Raw genomic sequence first — 20,888 nt, 5'->3', positions numbered from 1 at the left:
AAAATGCTTAACATCTCCCACTAAACATCCATCTGTGTCCTACTTGTAACTCCTAGTTACTACATCAGCTTGGAATCTTTAACAATTCCCTTCACTGTGGGAAGTGTCAGGAGCAGCAGTCCCAGATCAGGGTGCATGTGAAAGACTAGGGGTCTGGTTGCTGATAATTCACCTGTTCTGAGGCAGAGCTCAGAAGTGACTGACACATTGTGGAGAGGAAGTTGTTCATTTTCACTCTGCCATGGGGAGCTGCCACAGGCCAGAAAAATGCACCAGACGATCTGTGTTTGGAACTCCTCAATATCCCTGACTTACATAGCAACATTCCTCAGGGATACTGAGGTCTGTACCTGTCACTTCTAAATACTCTTCATATGTTTTAAAATCTATATGATGCTTTCTTCATCAGAGGTGAATGAACAAAAACAGTTGGTTTGGATGCTTGGCTGAACTTCAAGAAGTACAAAATATTTGCTCTTGTATGAGTGATTTTCTTCCTTTTCTTTGCAGAGACATTATGTAACATACTATCAGGACAGCAGTTTTAACATCCAGGAATTGTCATCATCTGTCCCAGAACAATCAGAAGATGATCATGTGCTCTTGTCATAACAAATATGGATTTAATAAAACCACAGATAGTCAGAAGGTCTTCTAAAAAGTCAGCGAGAACAGCTATTTGTTCTTTGCAGGCATACTCTGATGTCACCTATATCAAAAGGAAAGCAATGATTCGCAATTCATAATTTGAAGTGCATTCAGTACCACTTTTGGATGTTTTGTGTCATTATCTGATGTTAGAAAACATCTTAGGATTATTTTAGAGATGTTTCGGAAGACATACATCTGAAGTGGAACTGGATTAACTTCAAGGACTGATTAGGGACAGAGTAAACAAAACAGAATCCCTAAGATAGATGTTTGATTTTGTCACTGAACAGTGATACCATATCATATCATATCAATCATATCATATCGTATCATGCCAGCAGTTGTCATATGACCCAGATTTATTAACATAGTCAATCACAAGAATGACAGAGCATCTTCACTGTGACCAGTTACAGTCTTGTTGTTCCTGTGAAATACTAGGGGAGGGAGGAAAGTCTTGTGCTCAGGTATTCATATTGATCAAGTTGGGTGTTGGATGCCTCCCACTGGTGTTCCTGTTTCTATTCTATCTTTTCAGAAAACATCAGGTTTTGCATGTGAAATGAATAAGTGGGTTAGAGGCACTCAAAGTCCAGTAATTTCAGTCATTCAGGGCTGAATGCTTTGTGCTTCTTATGAGCTCAGAATGAGATATTCACTGCTCCTTCTGGAAATGCTCCAGGTGAGAGCATTAAAGCCTGTGGAGGTTGATGAAAACCTCAGATACCAGCAGAGGGGCTTCCAACCACATTTCTTTTCTCCTATGGCAGGGACCAGGCCCGGTGCTGTGCAGATGCTGTGACAGTCTACAAAGGGCAATGGCAGAGTTGCTCAGAAATGAAGAAAATCAAAAGATAGAGGAGAAAGTCTCTTTATGACTTACTGTTGAACACAGACAACAGAGAAATACAGAAGTGGATACACAGTTATGGTACTTGTGTTTTGAAAGTCTTCTCCTTCCACATGCTTTTGAAGAAAGAAGTGGGAGTTTAAAAAGTAAATCTCTTCTCTTATTTTGTTTGATTGTATTTTTCTGTTAAAAAAGCATCCAAGAATTTAGCTTTGGGAAAAGCATCACTGATCATGGGGAACGAAACTGTAAGAGCTGCCATAAATGAGAATTTCTGTTTCATGAAAGAGATTGAGCAGGGTCCTGATTCTGGCAAGGTACCACGCAGGACCATGAAAGGATAGGAGGAAAAGCACTCCAAAAACTCAAAAAGGGCCAGAGTAAAGTGAGATGGCATCAGTTGAGAACATACTGGAGGTGACAGAAAATGTAATAGGGATTTATCTAATTTTCTCTCTAGTCAGAACAACTAATGCCTTATGTTCATAACTTAGAACAATCTGTAACTCCTCAAGGCGACAAACCACCACATTGCTTCCCTGTCCTAGTAATTTTCAGTCTTATTTGCTGTATGACTAACTGCAAGAAATCACCCCAAGCATCTGCTGCAAAAGTACTGAACTACAGTGCAAAGTGTTTGTGCCTACTGAAATGGCATAGGTATGGTAAGGAACAGCAAGAAGGGAACACAGCTGGAAAATATTATCATAATGGAGCCCTAAGCAGCAACTAAGTTGTGATTTTTAAGAAAGCAGAGAAGCTTAGCAAAACAAGACAGAGAAATGCAGTTTTGCTAACTGGAGATGGAGCAGATAACTTTATTTTTATTGTGCTTTATTTGATACATTCAGCCAAAATGTCAAGCATCATGTTAATCATAGGAAGTGCCAGTTCCTCATATTTATGAACCTCATGTTCCCCTTTCAAATACTGTCTACATACCAGCTTTCTGGTGCTCCCCACTTTCTGCTATAAACTGCTTTTAAAGCAAAATATAGACTCTTGATCCAAAATCAGTGGTGTTATTTTGGAGAGAGATGGTAGAAAATAAGGATTTGCAGCATTTTGGAATTATTTTGGCATGGAAAACAATCAGAAATTATTAACCACTTCTCCTGTGCAAGAGGAAGCCTCGAATTGCAAGGTGCAAAATGTGTTTACAGAAGAAACAAATCATCTGAGACGTCTGAACATCTCCTTTCAAGATTTGGCTTTTGGGCGGAAGCATGCTTTATCTGGTTTGACAAAGTACTATGAAAGTGATGCTTCCTCAGAGCACGGGCTAGGATGGACAGAGAGCTGCTAAGTCAGAGCTTATTGCAACTTTGTTCTAAAGCTGAAAGAGTCCAGCCATAGGTGCTGCTGACTGCTCTTCTGTGTGACTGTAGCTTCTGTGCAACCTGGGCCTGAACTCAAAGCCTGCAGAGCTTCAAGTCAATACAAGTGCAAAGAGCTGTGTATGGTTTTCAAAGCAGGCAGTTTAGGGTCTACCTCTGCACAGTATCACCCGGTCCTCATGGTGGTGGGACTGCAGCACAGGAAAACAGAAGTGAATATAAGATGGGTGAGTGAATTAAGTTCTGCACAGCCTGTCTCACTGCAGAATGGAACAAGAGGTAAACCTGTTGCTTACTAGGGCTGGGGACTGGTGTTTTCTTGAAAACAAAGCATCTGGTGCTGGAAGCAGACAGGATCAAAGCAGGAGGAGAGAAGTGCAGACAGTGCCATGTGGCAAAAGTTTTGTCCCTCTGGAGGTGATATTGCAGGCAGGGGAAAAGAAGAGTCAGAGTGATGTGCTGTTTAGGCTCCTCACTGGCTTGGCCTAAATTTTCCAGAGCAATGGCTTGCTCCGAAGGCCATGTCTGACTTAACGTGGGCTGTGGATTTATCTGTCTTTCTGAAACACTGGCTGATTTTGGTGGGAACTAAATATTACATTAGGAGATGAAGTTTTTTAAGTCTATGAGCCCAAACTAGCAACTTAACCTGAGGCATTATTGAAGACTGTCCTACAGCAGTGCATGATAAATTTGATTCTGGTCTCTGCTTTATTTGGTACCACTGGATGTGAGACCACATGACCACCAACTGTGTAATCTTAAGGAGGCTTCAGCCAAAGGATATTAATAAAAGGTAAGAGTTGTAGTTGGGAATATATATTGGCTTCAAGGAATTTGTTCTTTAGTGACTTCTTAATGCATGATTTCCTAGTCTTAATTATGAAGTTGCTTTTGGGTAGAAAACACAGTTTAATGAAATAGATCAGGGATATGAAGACTTTAAAGGAATCCAGGCAGATGTCCATTGCCTAAGGATCTCACCCTTTCCTGAGAAATGGCCATATAACTATTACCAAAACCAGATCCTTGTCCACTATTATTTACCTAGAATAACAGAATCATTTAAGTTTGAAAATACCTCTAATATAATTGAGTTCAACCATTTACCTAACATGGATCACAATGTCTTTTAAAAAATAAAATAGTTCTTACAGTGTAGAGCAAAATACCTCAAATGTAGTTTTCAGATGAATTACCTAGTCCTTTAATTTTGAAAAGGCAGACTGTGAGCTTGTACAAGGGCTCTAATTAAAATAACAGTAGTTGTTAATAACAGTATTTGTTTAATTTTGATTTATTTGCTGAACCAGGAAATCAACACTGTGGGACAAGGTTATGTCTTCCTATGTAATGCACTGGATGAGTGCAATAGTAGGGACTGGAAGGTACATGAAATTACTGGCATTTATAGTGCAAAACAAATCTGCATAATTATATAGGTTTTTAGAAAGAGAGAAAAGCATTTATCTTATACCTGAGTTGTATCACACAGGTTTTATGATTTTACCCAGTGATTAATGCAGTCAGACCAGTAATTTAGTTGTGTAGCATATCTGGAGTTCTCTGCATTTCTGCATATACTTTCCTCAAGTAATGAACTCCAGTTTCCTACTTACATGGACTCTTGGTAAAAGTAACTTGAAAGAGTAAAATTACCAGTAAAATTACAACTGAAGCAAGACACACTTCCTGCAAGGCATGGTTAAGCTACAGTAGGAAGGGTAAGTTTAGGACACAGTTGCTGCTGTATAGCCATGGTCTGAAAATATTTTAGAAGCTACACTCTAGAGGTTTTAAGTGCCAGGATGGACTTCCAGTACCCTGGAGAGAAAAAATCCTTGTTCATAAAGTTGACTTGTGCTGGATTCTAGCCAAACTGTTGTGTTTTTAGATGTCATGGGACTTAAACTCTTTTGATTTAAATGGTTGAGCTTACTGCTGTGCTATGGGTGATTAATGTTTTAAACAGAAACAGAGGCATTGTTCCCTGGTTCAGCCTTCTTTCACTAGCATCTCTGTGGAAGGGCAGGATTCAACTTTTGAAGTATTGTGGTGCCTTTCTTTTCATAGATGTGTGCTGTTGAAAACTGGGCTTTTAAAATAAATATTTTCCCCGAAAGGGAGGGTGTGCTAGAGAAGGATGGAAGCTGACCTGCTGCTGGGCAAGGAGCAGCTAGCTACTGATGTGAATGCAAACCCCAAGAAAGCTGAATGAGAGCACAGGGCCAGCCTGTCCAACTGGAACATTTCTTGGCACAGAAAGTGGATTGCTCACTGTGGAAAGGAAAGCTCTTCCCATAACCCTGCAGCAGAAGCAGCAGGGTCCTGGTGCTCAAAGGTGCTGAGCAGCCTGCTACTGATTCCTAGGCCAAGTCTCATCATTTCCTCTTTACAGAAAAAGAAGTTGGCCTGTTTTAACATATATTAACATGATAATTGGTAGGCTACTGAGAAATGGGAGTCTCTCATCTGGAGAAGTTAAGATGTGTGGAGTGAGAGAGTCTCTCCTTTAGGCAGCTTTATAAACAGACACATAATGCAGAGCATGTACCAAGGAAGGGGTGACCTTTGCAAAGGTACAAAAAAGCAACTGTATTGTCCCACTGGCATCCTTCTGATTATTTAATCTTAGAAGTGCTTTCTTTGTGATTAATGTAATTTGAGGCTCTCCTTAACTAAGAGGAAATAAGGTATGATTTCCACATTAATCTGTATGTATGCTCCAGATCACAAAAGCTAGTACTTTTCTAGGTGTCATATTAGACCAGTTCTCCTTTGCTACTTCAATAAAGACACTCCAACAGCAGCTGTGATATTTTCCCATATTATTAGAGTTCAGTAGTTAAAGCTGAGGTCAGAAAAAGAAAGTGCAGTGTGTTAGGCTTATCAGGAATAGTGTGGCCAGCAGGAGCAGGGAGGTCATTCTTCCCCTGTACTCAGCACTGGTGAGGCCACACCTTGAGTGCTGTGTCCATCTCTGGGCCCCTCAGTTTAGGAAGGACGGTGAGATGCTTGAGCACATCCAGAGGAGGCAACAAGGCTGGTGAGGGGCTTGGAGCACAAGCCCTGTGAAGAACCACTGAGAGAGTTGGGGTTGTTTAGCCTGGAGAAAAGGAGACTCAGAGGTGACCTTATCACTCTCTACAACTCCCTGAAATGTGGCTGTAGTCAGGTGGGGGCTGGTCACTTTCTCCCGGCAGCAACTGACAGAACGAGAGGACACAGTCTTAAGCTGCACCAAGAGAAATATAGGTTGGATATTACGAAAACGTTTTTTACAGAAAGGGTGATAAAATATTGGAATGGTCTGCCTGGGGCGGTGGTGGAGTCGCCATCCCTGGATGTGTTTAAAAAAAGATTGGACGTGGCACCCAGTGCCATGGTTTAGTTGAGGTGTTAGGGCTGGGTTGGACTCAATTATCTTGGAGGTCTCTTCCAGCCTTGTGATTCTGTGATTCTGTTTGATTCTGTGATTAGTGTCTTTGAAATAGCAAAGGCTGTGAGGGTGCATGCAGATCCAGAGAGGTATGGATGCATGTTTGTTTTTAAAAAGTCAGGCCCTAAGAATATAATGCAGACTTCTAAAGCATGTGGAGTTTTCAAAGTATCTCTGCACCCATATGCATGAAGACCAGTAACAGTGACTCTTCAGCAGATCAGCAAGGGATCTTTCTACTTCCAGATCAAATTATCTGCATGCTTCACAAACCACATGCTTTAGAAGATTTGTTTATTCATGCAACCTGATGGTAACCATGCTGATTCTTCTTTCAAAACTTGAATGAAATTTCCAAATGTACTTTTTTCTTCACATTAATTCTGAGGATTTTAACTGAACCAGAGATCACACTGAAAAACTGTGATCATGACCTGGCATATTCTGTTCAGCAGCTAAAATATCCCATTTGAGTTCACCTGTAAGACCACTGTGAGGAAAAGATGTGTTACTTTGTTAGAGGAAGGATAAGGTTTTCAGAACTTGAGATCATGTAAAAGCACACGTCTTCAGCTTTGAGCACTTGCTGAACAGGGGCTGCTTGGTTACAGAAGCCAAATGGATAAGGAGTTTCCCCGTAAATTTGGAGTGGAGCAAGGAGTTTGGGGCAGGGTTTTAAATTAGAAGTACTGTGGAAGGGAGATAACAACCCAAATGTAAATGCAGAAGTAGCAGACAAGGGTGGAAAAAAATGGTATTGGGTAGTCAGAGCAAGAAAGACCTCAAGAATGGTGAAACAAGGTGGAGGAGCTCACCTCCAGAATGAGAAAATGCATCAAGTCTGGGGAATATGCAGGACCAGCTGAAATTCTGCACATAGTCACGATAAAATAATGTTGCTAGAAAACTGAGATGTTGAGGGACATTTCTCACTACTTCAGGAGAAGAAGTACCTGAAGGAGCCACTTGGATGTGAGGGGGATCTTGTCTGGATGGACAAGAGCTGCTGGAGAGTTGGTGGATCAGCTTCAATGAAGAGGTAAACAGGAGTGATTCTGTGGTGAGAGTGCATAACAGACCATCCAAAGACAGTGGACAAGGGGACTTCTTAGAACTCAGGGAAACCTCTGTATCACAAACCGTCATTGCCACTTGATCTACCCTGATGATTGCTGAAAAGGCAGCACATATATAATGTATAACAAGGCGTGGTGCACAGTGTGTTTCACTAACAAGGAAGAGCTGTTGGGAATATGATAATCAGTGGCAACCTAGGCTGGAGTTGTTGTGAAATAGTGAAGCTCAGGACCATGAACTGAGTGAGGACTAGGAACAGCAGAGCACAGACCTTTGGCTTCAGGTGAACAGAATTGTCATTTCTGGGGGGAATTAGTAGCTGGGATCCCACCAGGGAATGCTCTGAAAGATAAAGCAGCACAGGAAAACTGCATGGTCTTAAAGCACACCAGTAGATGAGTGTGGTTAAACTGTGAACTCATGTTAAGGCTTCAGTGTAGAAGAGAGGGGGTTGTGGGAAGAAGAGACAAGCTACAAAACAAAAATTTGGAAGCATTGTCTGGTCATTAAGGCTGGTTATGGTCATTATGGTCAGAAATGTTAAAACTCATTAACTGAGACTGGCAAGGGAATCAAGGGCAACTGGAAGAGCTTCTGTCACTACACAAACACCACACAAGTAGCTGAACAAGGCAAACACAGACTTGCTGCTGAAAGGAGGGGATGATTTAGTGTCAGTGGACAGTAATAAGGTCAAGACAGTGTGTACTTGGCCTCAGTTTGCACCACCAAGGTCTCTGACATCTCTGTGTTTACAGATGGTTCAAGGATAAGGAACACAACAAGAAATAGGTAGGGAAGGACTCATGGATTGATTGTGAGATCTGAACCTGTCCAAATCCATGGGATCATTGAGAATCCTAAAGGGATCATTGCAAGATGAAGGAGAAGGAGAAAGACAGATGTTGCATCCACTTCTAAAAAGTTCAAAAGGACAATCCAGAGAACAACAACTTTGTCATTCTGACTCTGCCCCTGAGTAAATCAGTCCTCAGGGAACATTTCTGGACAGCTGAGGAAGAGGGTGGCAACTGGGAACAGCCATCCAACATTTAATAAGAATAAATCATGTCTGACCAACATGATTGTCTTCAAAACCAAAATATTTGCAGAGAATGGGAGAGTAGTGGATATCATTTACAGCAACTTCAGGGAATTCTCTGATAAGCAGAAATTGGCTGTTCTTGCATCATCAAAGTATCTAAAAATACATAATTATTCATAGCTTTTCTTGGTACAAATCCTACCTTCTATGATAGAAGACTGTATTAGTATGAACTACTCAGGTTAAAGCTTGTGGACTGGCCATAGGCAAGTGTACCCCTTTACAAACTCTAAATGGGACTTTTTTACGTATTATATGCAGCAAAGTTATGTCAACAGTGGTTCAAGACAGCTTGTGTCTCCTCCCTACACACAAGTTTCTCTTAGAATTGTGTCTGTCTCTATTGTGTCCTAGGTATATGTTCAGAAAGATGCTTTGTAAGTTTTTTGGAAGCTCCTGTATGACACAAAGCTTAGAGTCCTGCCAACTTTCAGTAAGATGTGTATGTTTTTTGGAGGCTTCCAGAAACTCTTGGCTATGGGTACTATTGTCCTTACTCTTGAATGCTCATCATCCTTCCCCAGAGTCAGGCCTAGTTTTAAAGCCTTGAAGAGAGATAATGAAGCTGTCTGAGTAAATGGGGTTTTTTTGTCCTAATCCCTATATAACATTTTTCAGGCTTTCATTTTACAGTTGTGACATATACCTTCCACCAGCACCTAGATATATTGTTGACTATTTTGTTAATTTCTAGAATGTGTACTTTAGTCATGATTTGTACTCACAGATCTTTCAGATAGTGTTCATTCTTTTTTATTTTGTAAAATAGAACAGGTTTATTTTCTCTACCCTGCAATAAGGCCCCATGAGACCAAGATAAAGGGGTGGTCCTATTAAAACAGAGGCTGTAACAATGTCTGTCTGGCCCACAATCCCAAGATGATGATCTGTCCCATAGTTTTCAGTACATATTAAAAATGCTCCAGTGTTATACTTGAATTTTGACTGTTGTATCCTGAATTGCTCTTCAAACAAAAGAGAGAAGGTCGGAAGGATTTGTGTAATAGCAGGGAGGGGGGGTCATTCAGAAGAGGAAAGATGAATTTTCGGCAGTGTTGACACTGTGTCCTCACAATCCTTGCAGTTACATGCTTATCTAATATTTCCAGTGCCTTTTTGTAACCTCATGTGTGTCCCTTTCATGCATGCATGTGGTGAAGCCCAGACTGACATTCCTGCACTGCTGAATGCAAAACTGGAGTAACAAAAAGAGTCAGTCCTCAAATTGGCTTTAAACAGCTCTTGAGAGGCATCATACATGGTGCACAATGCAGTGAAAATCAACGTACCTATTAGTGGGACGGAGTCAGAAGTTGCAGGCATGATCTCAGCCACAAGCAGCATGAATACAGTCAGGGAAAGAAGGACAGTGATACCTGGAGGGAGTGAACATATTTAGGAAGAGTGAAGAAAATGGACTCTGCAGCTGCTCCTCCAATGCCTTTGCTGTTAAATATAGCTTTGTCCTGATATACAGCTAAGCCAAACCCATGACTTCATGTCTGTCAATGAAGATTAGAACTTCCACAAAGTGCAAGTGTTTTTAGATGGAACTCTATCTGCTCTCTTTTCATTTTTATCTAGTACACACAAACCCTTGCTTCTCTCAAAATAATGGAAAAATCTTTTTGCTAAGTGAAATGAAGCTTGCAAAACTGGTGAACTGCAGTGCTTTTCCAAAACATTGCACAAAGCACAAGTTGTTGTTAAGGGCTAGGAGTGACTTGCACAGACAGCAGCCTAGGTTTTGCTGTCGCGTATTATATAACATCCCTCAAAGACATGCAGTCTGTTTTAAAAGAAGGTCTTTGTTCTATCTGGAAAGGCTATGACTAAACCTAACCATCCTGATATTGAGAAATCGAAAGGTCTGTGCATGGACATTAGCTCTTATTTTTGTGTCAATGCTGTACTTCAACTCAAATAATTATTTTCCTTATTCCCATCCTATATTTCATAGACAGCAACTGTACCCCTGATAGCCTGTGTTTTAGCTCTTGTGAAGCAGGCTGTTCAGATACCTTTTATTTTTTAACCAAAAAACCCCACTGAGGACACTTCAGATGATTTAGAAGTCTCTGTCCTGCGACAGAATCATGCACAATTAACTCTTAAGATCTCATCTGGACCAGTCTGGTGTATTTACAATTCTCCTCTATATTCTCTTAGAAGAACCCTTCCCATTTTTATCAACACATAGAGCAGTAAATCTCATTTAGCCCTTCCATGCCTGTGTTCATAGGGGACTCATGGCTAGGTGTTTTGGGAGCTGAATTTTGAAACTGAAAATCTGGTGCTCAGCTGCTGCTGTTCACAGCCCTTCACTCTCTGCTTCCTAGTATGTTCTCTCTGAAAAAGACAGCCAATGAGCTGTGAAAGGCATTGAGGTGTACTAAAGAACATAACAGGCATGACAGAAAACTATCACTGCTGCCTGTGCCAGCAACAAGTTTAGCTTCCTCCCAGTCCAAAAGATGTTATATGTGTAGCACAGGATGTGTGAATGCCAAACAGAAAGCTGTTATCCTTATTCCTGCAACAACAAAAAAAAAGTACTTCTGTTGCTCTTCTAGTGAAATCTTTATTCATGGAGCACCATGGCACCATGAGATATTTATTTTCCTATTTTATAGGATGCTTATAGAACAATGAATATTTTAGCACTTACCTAAAGAAATCTTCTCCCCTGAGTCAGCGGGCAAAAGAAATACAAGCAGTGCTAAGCCAGAGATGAGAACACAGGGAATGAGTAAGTTCAAGCCATAGTAGAGGGTGCGTCGACGCATGGTAATGGTGTACGTCACATCTGGATATGGTTCTTTGCAGCATTCATAGTACATCTCATTCCTCTTCCCTGGGACACCTAAGGAAAGGGCAGTCAGAGGAGTGGGGAGAGGTGCAGTTACTTCCCTGGACTGGACCAAAAAGTGATCGTTTATAAGCCAGTGTGTGTCACCTCTGCTGTTCTTAGTCCATGTTCTGTGTTTTCTAGGATTTACTTTCATGCCTTCTGAGTCACTTGAACCTAGCTTAGCTAATAAAGCTCATCTGGGCCAGAAATAAACAGTCCTGGGCATCACAACCTCAACAAGAAAAATAGGCATTCTGCCTTCCTGCACTCTGTGAATGGTCTCATACTGTTGATGTGATATTCACTAGCACATGCAGTAGATTTTCTGTGTGACAAGTGCCACTGCTTCTTAGTTTTCTGTGATCCTCTATACATATTTGCCTTTTTTTTTGGTCAGGAAAAACAGACAGGGTATGGCTTACATTTCAAAAAGGACGTCAAGTTAAGCTTAAAGTCTGTCAGATCTGAAGAGGCATAGCTGTCCCATACAGATGTACTGCAGGGCTGTCTATGGTGATCCTGCTACAGCAGATTGCCTGACATGCTGCATTATGGGGACTGCTAGAGCACTGGAAATGTCAGGAGAGCTGGAAGAACTCAGCACCTTGTATCCTTCATGCCAAAATTGTTCACTTCTTTTTTGTTTCTGTGGACATGACAGATGATGTGACAATGTGTGCATTTTGGCAGAGGCTTAGCAAAGTTTTGTTAAAGGATATAGCCACGGCTTGCCTAAGGTGGTACTTAATGCTTTTGCTGTATGAGCCAAATAAGTCCCTGTTTTGTTCTCCCCTGGTCAGGGTTGAAGGCAGATAAACCACAAACTCTTAATCAGATATGCAGATAACTATTGGGCAGATACACAATAATAACTTAATCAGATATGCCCAATAACTATTGGGCAAAAATACCCACTATAAAGGAACACTGGACAGGGAGGATTGCTCTGAAATAGCTGGACTTTAGGAGGACTTCACTATGGAGTCTTCTGGCTTCTCATAAAACTGAATATAATTTCTCAGATGTCCTGAATGGTAAAAATACTGCATGCAGCTGGTCAGGGCACTTATTTCCTCATCTGTATGTCCAGACAAAGATAAAATATCCTTTTTTGTAACCTCTCCTTGCAGTTGTCCAAGTTCCATCAATTTCCGTAACCTTGCTTGTGACTTACAGCTACATAAATTAGTTCAAAATAACTCACTAGAGGCTCACTCTGAATAACTAGTTCTGGGCATAAGGTCTTTTGAAAATATAGGTATCTTCCAAAACGCAGAAGAGAGACATACTAATCAGTGGGTTCTATGAATTAGTAGACACATCGATGCTTTTCTGAGTGAGAAAGATCCAGTTATGTAAAAGTTTTGCTGAAATACTTTTTACACCAATCAATTTTTCTGATGTATTAGAATAAATGTGACAGTAGTGTTCCATGCACCTACATGAGACACATCCAAGTTTAATACTGACAAACTGCTCAGATGTGTCAGGACTAGTAGCTTTCATTTATGTACTCAGTGGCAGGCAATTGCTTCTGAACGCAGTGTTTTCAGACACAGTTCAATGAATGTTGCTGAAAGGCTGTCTCTGATATGTGATTTTTTTCCTCTTTTTTTGCTGCTTCTTAGATCTATATTTTTAATATATGTATTCCATGTCCAATTGATTGATTATTTCTATATATTTGAGGTTTGCTCTTGAAAATTAGACTATTGAAAAATTGTAGGTTGGCCAATTTACCCACTAAATCCCATTCTCCATTTGAGATGTAGTTGGAAATATCAGCCTCGAGCATCTGCAGGTCAATCAACCAGCCACTGTGAGTCCAGGAGCCAAACTTCAAATCACACTTCTGCACATCAAAGGGGAACCAGCGGACATCAATGTAACATGTGCTCTTCAAAATGCCTGTAGACAGAAATCAGTCACGATCAAGCATGTGCAGATGCATTTCATCTTACCCTTATCTATCTCTGATTGTGAGGAAATTCTGTGACACAGTCATGGGGTTACCAAACAAGTACTGCAGGGGGAAGATGCTGCCATGAGTGCAATAATCCCCCTTCCTCCACCAGCAAAGATCTCTTTCACTGCATCCTTGAGGTAGGTTGCCTGGGAGGACACTGTGGCCACCCAGGAGCAGCCCAGCCTGTCTCTCAGTGCCAGCTGGCCCTAGCAGATTACAGGCAGTGTTGCTTGGTCTGACAGGAGCAAAGAGTACACCCCAGCGACTTAATGTACTGTGACCAGCTCTTTGAAAGGAGTTCCTGGTCAGGCCCTGCCTCAGACCCACAGTCCTTTGAAAATACATTGTTGTGCTGAACCTTGCTCAATGCTGGCCTTTATCATCTGTGTGGTAACCAAGCCTTGAATTCAACTGGATGTGTCTAGTTCGTGTTCTGGGATGCTTTAAGGGGTCTAATGGGCAGGGAACAGCAGTGGAGCAGCCATCAGGGAAGTCATTTCTGATTCCCCCTGGGCCCTGTGGACCTGCTTGGGAACAATGCTATGCTATGACACAAAGCTTTGGACTTTTTTGTCCACCACAGTGAGGAGCTGTGGGATAGCCTGTGTGTTTGCTGGTGAGTCCTGGCTGCTGGACCATGCATTCAAGGAATCAGCAACACAGGTGAAAAGAGACTGAGACATGGGCCCAACTGGCTGAGACAAATCCCACTTGGTCTTTTCACATGGATTTTAACTCTCAGCCTGGCAGGAAGGGCTTCAATGCTGAGCGAGTGCTGCTCTTGGGGTCTCCTCTGCTCACACACCTCTCAACACAACAGAGACCTATCTGGACTGCACAGGAAACATGATGATGTGGTGCACACCACCTTACTTTGGATGACACCTTAGGTGGGCCTGTGGATGTTCTGAGCAAACTGCTCAGGAGAACATTTTACTGATTCATAAAATGTACATACCACTGATAATGGACTTAAATTTTCTTAGTGGATCTGTCCTGATATCAGGTTGCAAAATTTCCACAGAGGGCTTCTAAACACCTTAATTTCATCCATGAAGAAAACCTGCTTGAAATTTTTTGATTAAAAGTAAACAAATACTCCCTGTTCCCTACCTGGAGGAATATATTGGCAGGATCCAGAGTAGTTCACCAGCACATTTGTGTGAAATGTTGCATCAAATCTTTCATCTGCACTGTAACACAGTATAAACAGAACAAAACAAAACAAAGGAAAAGCAAGCTGATGTGCAAGTAAAGACGTAACTGTCAACATAAAAATAATCTTTTGGCTGAATTAAGTTCCTACATCTAGGTGAAGTGTCTACCCTTGACTAATATTTCCGTTCCTCGTAGTTACTGTCAGCCTGCACCTGGGCAGGCTGCTTGCATGATACAATGTCCTCAGAGAAGTGAGAGGCAGAGTGTTGCATGTCTCAGAACAAAGGCAGAAGGAAAAGAAGCAAAAGTGTCACATTAGCTGTATCCAAAATCTGGACAGTCGGGACAATGAGACTTTTCTAGGGCACCTGTCAAAATGAGGCAGCTCACCACATAAATCAAGTTATCTGTTACCTTGCTCAGCTCTCTGCTGTAACAGCAATGGTGGCCTGACATAACAATTCTGCTGTCTCTGGAGATGCAGAGATGACATGGATTTGCTTCTAGCATTGGAAGAAACCACTGGAGAGAAGTTATTTTAGGGGCTTGTAGGAGGAGATTCATTGAAACTCCAAGAGCAAAAGGGACCAAGCAAGGAGAATTTCTTTACTATTCCAACAATTCTGAGAAAATTAAAGGACTAATGAGCCAGACAAGGACACAATTCTTCAAAGCAACAGGTCTGGGGGCAATTTTCAGAGGGTCTCTTGGGAAGAGATTCCACAGAAGGCTCCCCTGGCTTGTAGGGCTTTGTCTGTAGTGGCTATGAGCAGGTCTATGCTGCATGACTACACCATCCTACATACCCTGTCTTTCAACCAGATTTAAAAAATTCAGAACCTCCATTACACTTCTGATCTGTTCTTTATCCATGTCTTGAGTCCTCAGTCCTCAGTATTGTCCCCAGCACAGAACAAAGGGGATGACACTGAAAAGCCTAAGTGATAATTATCAAAGACATAAAAGACAACTAAAAGGGGTTTTATAAATACAAGGGGCCAAGAAAAAGACAAAGGATGAGACTGATCCATCACTTGCTGTGGAAGGGAAAAAACAACAGGGTGCAGAGAGCTGCAGTATTTTGCACCCTCTGTGCCTCTGTCTCTTTGCAACTCATTCTCACACAGTGGTAGGACTCCATGGCAGAACAGGGGACAAACAGGTTAGGGAAATGTACATAAGATAGATTCTACTCAGCAGAGCTGATGAAATTTACTCTCGAGAACTGAAAGGACTGGCTGAAACACCCTCTGAAGCATTAACAATTTTCTGTGAGAGCTTGTGGAGAAGAGAGAAGGGCATGGTGAATTAGGGGAGATCAAAGAGAATTCTGACTTCATTTACAGGTGAAATTATAGACACATCAGCCTGACTTCAAAGAAAATGGGGTGAAACATCTGGCACAGATGTGAAGGGCCAACTGCATCAAATCAATCTATTTTTCTTACTAAGAGGAGGCTGGTGATCTATCTGAATTTCAGCACTTTCTTATAAACTACAGTAATATGGACCAAGCTGTATGCCTCCTTTTTAGAGACTGGAAAGGAACAGTCAGTAAGAAGCAAAGCTGAAGTAAAGAAGAACACTTAAACAATCTAGGCCTCTCCAGGCCTCCTCTGGATATCTTATAGTGAGGGTTTGAATGGAAGATGGATCATGATGAACTCTGGAAACTAATAAAATGAAATTCTATCTGGGTAATTAGAAAGTATTACCCTGAAAACTGTCAGAGAAAGACATAACATGGAAAATCTAGTAAGAGAGCAGAGCTGAACAACAACATCTGGGGTTTACAACAGATCAAAAAATAAGTCCAGAATTAAGATATTATTAGAGACTACCCCAAATCCCCTCCTCCTGGAAAGCATTAAGGGAACAGCTGTCTAGAGAGTTTCCACTTCATTCAACAGTCCAGAAATGCTGTCTAGAGAGCTAGATTAATCTCTGGAGAAGGAAAAATAGATTAGAGAATGTTCAGAGTAGAAGAAGAATGATGGAGTGATTTATAAAATATGTGATAACGAAAGTGAGATGAAAATCCACTTGTTTACTTCAATCAGAAACACTATGACAGATACAGGACAACAGTTCTCCTGCAGATATAGTAATTTTGAAGAGACTATAGATGGTTTTCCTTCTGTGTTCACTGAGAAAAAGTTAAAGAAGACATCTGCAGAACTGCGGCAAGGAAGAGTTAGACTGGCTATTAGAAAAACCTGTTAGCTGACGCTTGCTTGGTTTTGTTACTCTTTAAGGGTAAAAGATAGATCCTTAGAGGGCAAAAGGCCCATAGTATCAGTGAAGCTTGGCTGATTTTCAGCTTAGTTCTAGTCTCCTAACAGCCATTTCACATCTTGCTTACCTGTTATACAGAAGAATGTCTGGTACCCAAATCTGGTCAGCAGGAAATCGCAAGTTCTGCACTCCTGGGTATTTATTCTGATCCCAAGACAGGTAAACATCAACCCAGGACTGTTGGCAAACACATACATCAGATTATATGAGCTTGTAAAAGTCTTCTAAGTTTTCTGGAATATTATGGGAACAGAATAGATTTTTGCCAATAGCAATAGCAGCAGTATAATAAGAGTTTAATGCTTGGCTTTAATTATTAAGAAAGGCTGGCATATGCAGAGGAAATAACAGTGTGACTACTGAAGACAGTGTCTAGCTCTTCATCTTGTACCCTGAAGTCAGGCATCCCAAACCTTTCGTGGTGGGCTGGCAGAACCACTGGCAGTAGGCACCTCCATGAGCTCTGCTGCTTCTGAAGTGAAGTGAGGTGGTTAGTTGTAGGTGGATCATGGTCTGAGAGTCCCCGTTGGGTGGAAATAATTTAATCTGTTACAAGGGTTGGGTGACTCTTTTACTAACCACCTTGTTATGAGAGGTAGGCAAGTGAACTTTGTATGCCAAAGGGTGTTTCTGATCCCATCTCCTCCACTTCAACACAGTTAATTCAAGAAAGGTGCAGGAACAGATTTGAGAAGAACCTTCCGACTTCTGACTTACAATGAAGCTCAGTGGGAGGTTTGCAAGGGAAACCTTTATCAGTGCTATACCTTTAGAACATCTCTGCAAGGGACAGGACACCCATAGCCTCTGACCTAACAATTTTATACTCATATAGGTTTGTCTGGATTAGTTGTTGCGACATAAAAATGCTCATTTCTGCTGCAAATCCAGCAGGTACCTGAGGAAGAAACAGCCTGCTCAGTTGAACATATTAATAAGAGATAGTGTTTGCCTGTGAAAATCAAAGCAGAATTAGTTTAATCATTCAAGTCTACCACTGGTTTTTCCTTCAAGAACTGCTCCTTTCCTGAGCACAAGCCCTTAAGGACATCTGTTTATGCAGCATAAGAAAACACTGTATCCCTCACCACAGGCAGCCAGGCAGACCTGATGGGAAACTCCCTCTGGCAAAGGAGGTTCCTTCTCTTAATGAAGTTCAGTTTTGCTTATTCTGCATAAGCAGTGCAGGTGAATCCTCAGCTGGAGCAGGTTGCAGAAGAGGGAGGAGGAATGTTTACGGAAGAGGTTTGTAAAGCACGAGACAAGGAAATATCCCAGGGAGGTGCCTGGGTGCCGCCAGCAGAAATGCAGCATCGGGCCCTCTGTGGTCCCTGAACTACCCACCAGCCCCAATGAGTAGTCTGCATGTGGCCCAGTGACCACTTCTGTGTTCACTGGTACCCTGGCTCCCCATTCAGGTAGAGGTGGGATTTTCCCAGAAGTGGCAAGTGCAGGTTGCCTAGGTCTTACTGGGTATCTGGCTCATAAGTCCCCATCACTGGTTATGGAGAGGGCCTTGAGCCCCTTGAAGATTCTTTTCTTAGCTGTGATGGGACCCTGACTCTGGGATCTTTGTTACTAGATCCCTACATCCACTGGCAAAACAATGTGGTTGGTTTCATGCTCCAATGGCCAACAGGTCTGTCCAAAGACAGTGTATTGTATTCTCCTGAATTTAATTTTCAATTCTAAAAGGAGCACTAGGGAAATTTTAAAGGACTCAGAATGCCTGCTTGTATTGCATTATACACGAGCTATAAGATAACAGTCTTGCTTTTCAGCTAAGAAATCACATTCAGTAGTTTTCAATTAGGCAGTTTCTTGACTTTACTGACAGAGGCTACTCACCATCTGCAGCCAAGCATTGGTGATCAACACCTGATTCTTCTCATCCTTTGAACAAAATGGGGAAGGAAAGAAAAGATAGGAGAAAAAGGGATGAAACAGTTTGATTAGAGATGGAAGAGTTTTAGAGAATCCAGACTCTTGGGGTACATAAATCAAACTCCATGAAGTAGATTGTGAGCTCACTGGAACACCACTATTTGGCCCAGACAATAGTGACTCTTTTTCTTATCCTTTAAACCTATAGACTCCCTGTGTTTAACTGATCAACAATAGAAAGGAAAGTAATAGATGATTTCTCTTATTTTTCTGGGGACAAACTCCTTACCAAGTTTTACCTTCTAGCTACTTGCTCAAAACAAGATGTTTTCCAGTATCACACTGCGTGTCATAATTTGAGAGATTTTATATTGTATTTGCTGCCACTGCAAAGCAATGGTGAAATAATGCCAGAAGTGCTCTTCTTTTTGAGTGTCAGTGCTGTGTAACGCAGCTCTGGCTAAAAGAAAGAAAGAGCTGGCCTTGGGAAGAAGGTATCACTTGGCGAAAAGGGCACAAATGCTGTGTGAGAGGGAACTCACACAACACCTGCATAGAGCAGGAGTCTGCAGGTTCATTCCTGAACGCAGAGGCCATGGAGAAGAATTTCTTATAATGGAAACAACAATACTCTCGCCACCCAGTTGGTGCCCAAGTTCTTTGGGGAGTCACAAGGTGCCCAGTTTTTGGCAATTACCCTGTGGCTGCAGGATTCTGCACTGTGGGGATGGAGAAGCAGGGCTGCAGAGTCACTGTGGTGTGATACACAGGTACCCAAACACCACCAATAGTCATGCCCTGCACTTCTCAGAAGGTAAGGCTGTGCTTCTCAGGGGGACTGGTGCACTGTATGCCCAGCTGTCCCTGTGTGTGTCCATGCCCTAGGAAGCTTGGTTGTCTGCAGTGTTTGGGGTGGGAGACATTGCAATTGCAAGCTGCTTGGCAGGCATTTAAACCATAGAGAGAGCTCCCTGGACATGCATGCCTTCTCTGGTCATGTCCTTATTGCAGTACTTACTCTCTAACAAGAGAGTAAACCTAAACTGCCTTATTCACTTTGGAAAAATACCAGTCTGCTCACCTCAGGCTACATTCATTCTGGCTTTCCTCCCTTTCTCCCCTCCTGAGCTACCCTCGCAGTACATGCCCAAAGAAACTACCACGGAAGTCTCAGGGAAGATCTGCTCAAAATCAAATTGCAACCCTAGGTGTGTGTGGTCATTTGAGAGTCCTCTGGAATTACTTCTGTGTCCCATGCTGGAACTGCAGATTCCTAGGCTAAGGCATGAAGGAAAATTGCCCAGAGAAGTCTCCTAATTACTGATTCCCCAGCACACCAGACACTAGACCAGTGGTACTGCTAAACTCTTAGCATGAACCTTGTCTGTAGCATGATCTCTTCTTTTTACATTTGGGCTATTGGAGCTCCAGAAATACCACAACCTAGAAAGGGAGACATCATTGACCTAGAAGATTCCTGATGGTTTTGGCACTGTGGCCTGAGTTAGGCTCTGCAGCCAGGGTCCTGTCCCCAGGAAAGGTCAATTTCAGACAGGAAAAAGGTCTTTGGTATAGTGATCCACACAAAACTGTCTATCACACTACCTCCTCTTGAGTCCCCTTGAAACCTGACTGCACTGCTTCTGATGCTGTGAGATGCCACACAAAAATCAGATGTGAACATTATATTGTTATACTGTTAATATAACAGTAATATTGTAACAGTGTTAATTACCCTTTCTCCTCTCTGCCACTCCAGCAAATGTACTCCTCTCTATGCAAACTACAACCCACCTCCAGAGGCCTGGTCCTTCTGCACCCCCTTTTGTTCCCTTGGTTGCTGTAGTTGAAGCAATTGTAAGAAAATCTGCAGAAAAATAAGAGAAGGACTGGGCTTGTTGAGACAAGTTTTTTAGATGCTGAAGGATTCAAACACCATCTTGAAAAATAAAATAAAGAATAACCCCAGAGTTGGTAATTGATGGAGTCATCAAAACTTTCTGTGTCCACTGACCTGGGAAATGGAAGCAACCCAGAAACACAGAGGTTGTGTCCCAGGGATCCTCAGAGGCCAGTCACCAGCCTATCTGACTGATGCATTCCTGGCCACCAATGACTCCTGAGGTGGCCTGTAGGACAGCAAGCATGATGGTCATCTGAATTGCACATCAAATACTAACAATATGTTGTGTTGTTAGCCAAATAATGCTTTATACCTGTAAGCTGCACATGTCCTCCTAAAAAGACTTTCTGTGTACTGTTAAAGAAGCTTGAA

At 41.9% G+C, this 20,888-nt stretch overlaps 1 protein-coding gene across 1 annotated transcript in view; it reads right to left on the bottom strand.

Annotated features, from left to right (window-relative positions):
• The window catches only part of LOC136288921 (neuronal acetylcholine receptor subunit alpha-7-like), a 58,101-nt gene that overhangs the window by 10,312 nt on the left and 26,901 nt on the right, over nucleotides 1-20,888 (bottom strand). The window contains exons 3-8 of the mRNA XM_066182403.1: nucleotides 18,578-18,622; nucleotides 16,797-16,906; nucleotides 14,390-14,469; nucleotides 13,051-13,218; nucleotides 11,128-11,322; nucleotides 9,749-9,835 (exon numbers count right to left, since the gene is read on the bottom strand). Of these exons, the coding sequence (XP_066038500.1) occupies nucleotides 9,749-9,835; nucleotides 11,128-11,322; nucleotides 13,051-13,218; nucleotides 14,390-14,469; nucleotides 16,797-16,906; nucleotides 18,578-18,622 (685 nt within the window). The remainder of the gene's footprint in view (nucleotides 1-9,748; nucleotides 9,836-11,127; nucleotides 11,323-13,050; nucleotides 13,219-14,389; nucleotides 14,470-16,796; nucleotides 16,907-18,577; nucleotides 18,623-20,888) is intronic.

The sequence above is a fragment of the Chamaea fasciata genome, unplaced genomic scaffold (assembly GCF_029207755.1).
Source record: "Chamaea fasciata isolate MVZ Bird 193981 ecotype frontalis unplaced genomic scaffold, bChaFas1.0.hap1 SCAF_4, whole genome shotgun sequence".
Lineage (NCBI taxonomy): Eukaryota > Metazoa > Chordata > Aves > Passeriformes > Sylviidae > Chamaea > Chamaea fasciata.
The sequence above is the reverse complement of the archived record's forward strand: the minus strand, read 5'-3'. Positions and strand labels throughout refer to the sequence as shown.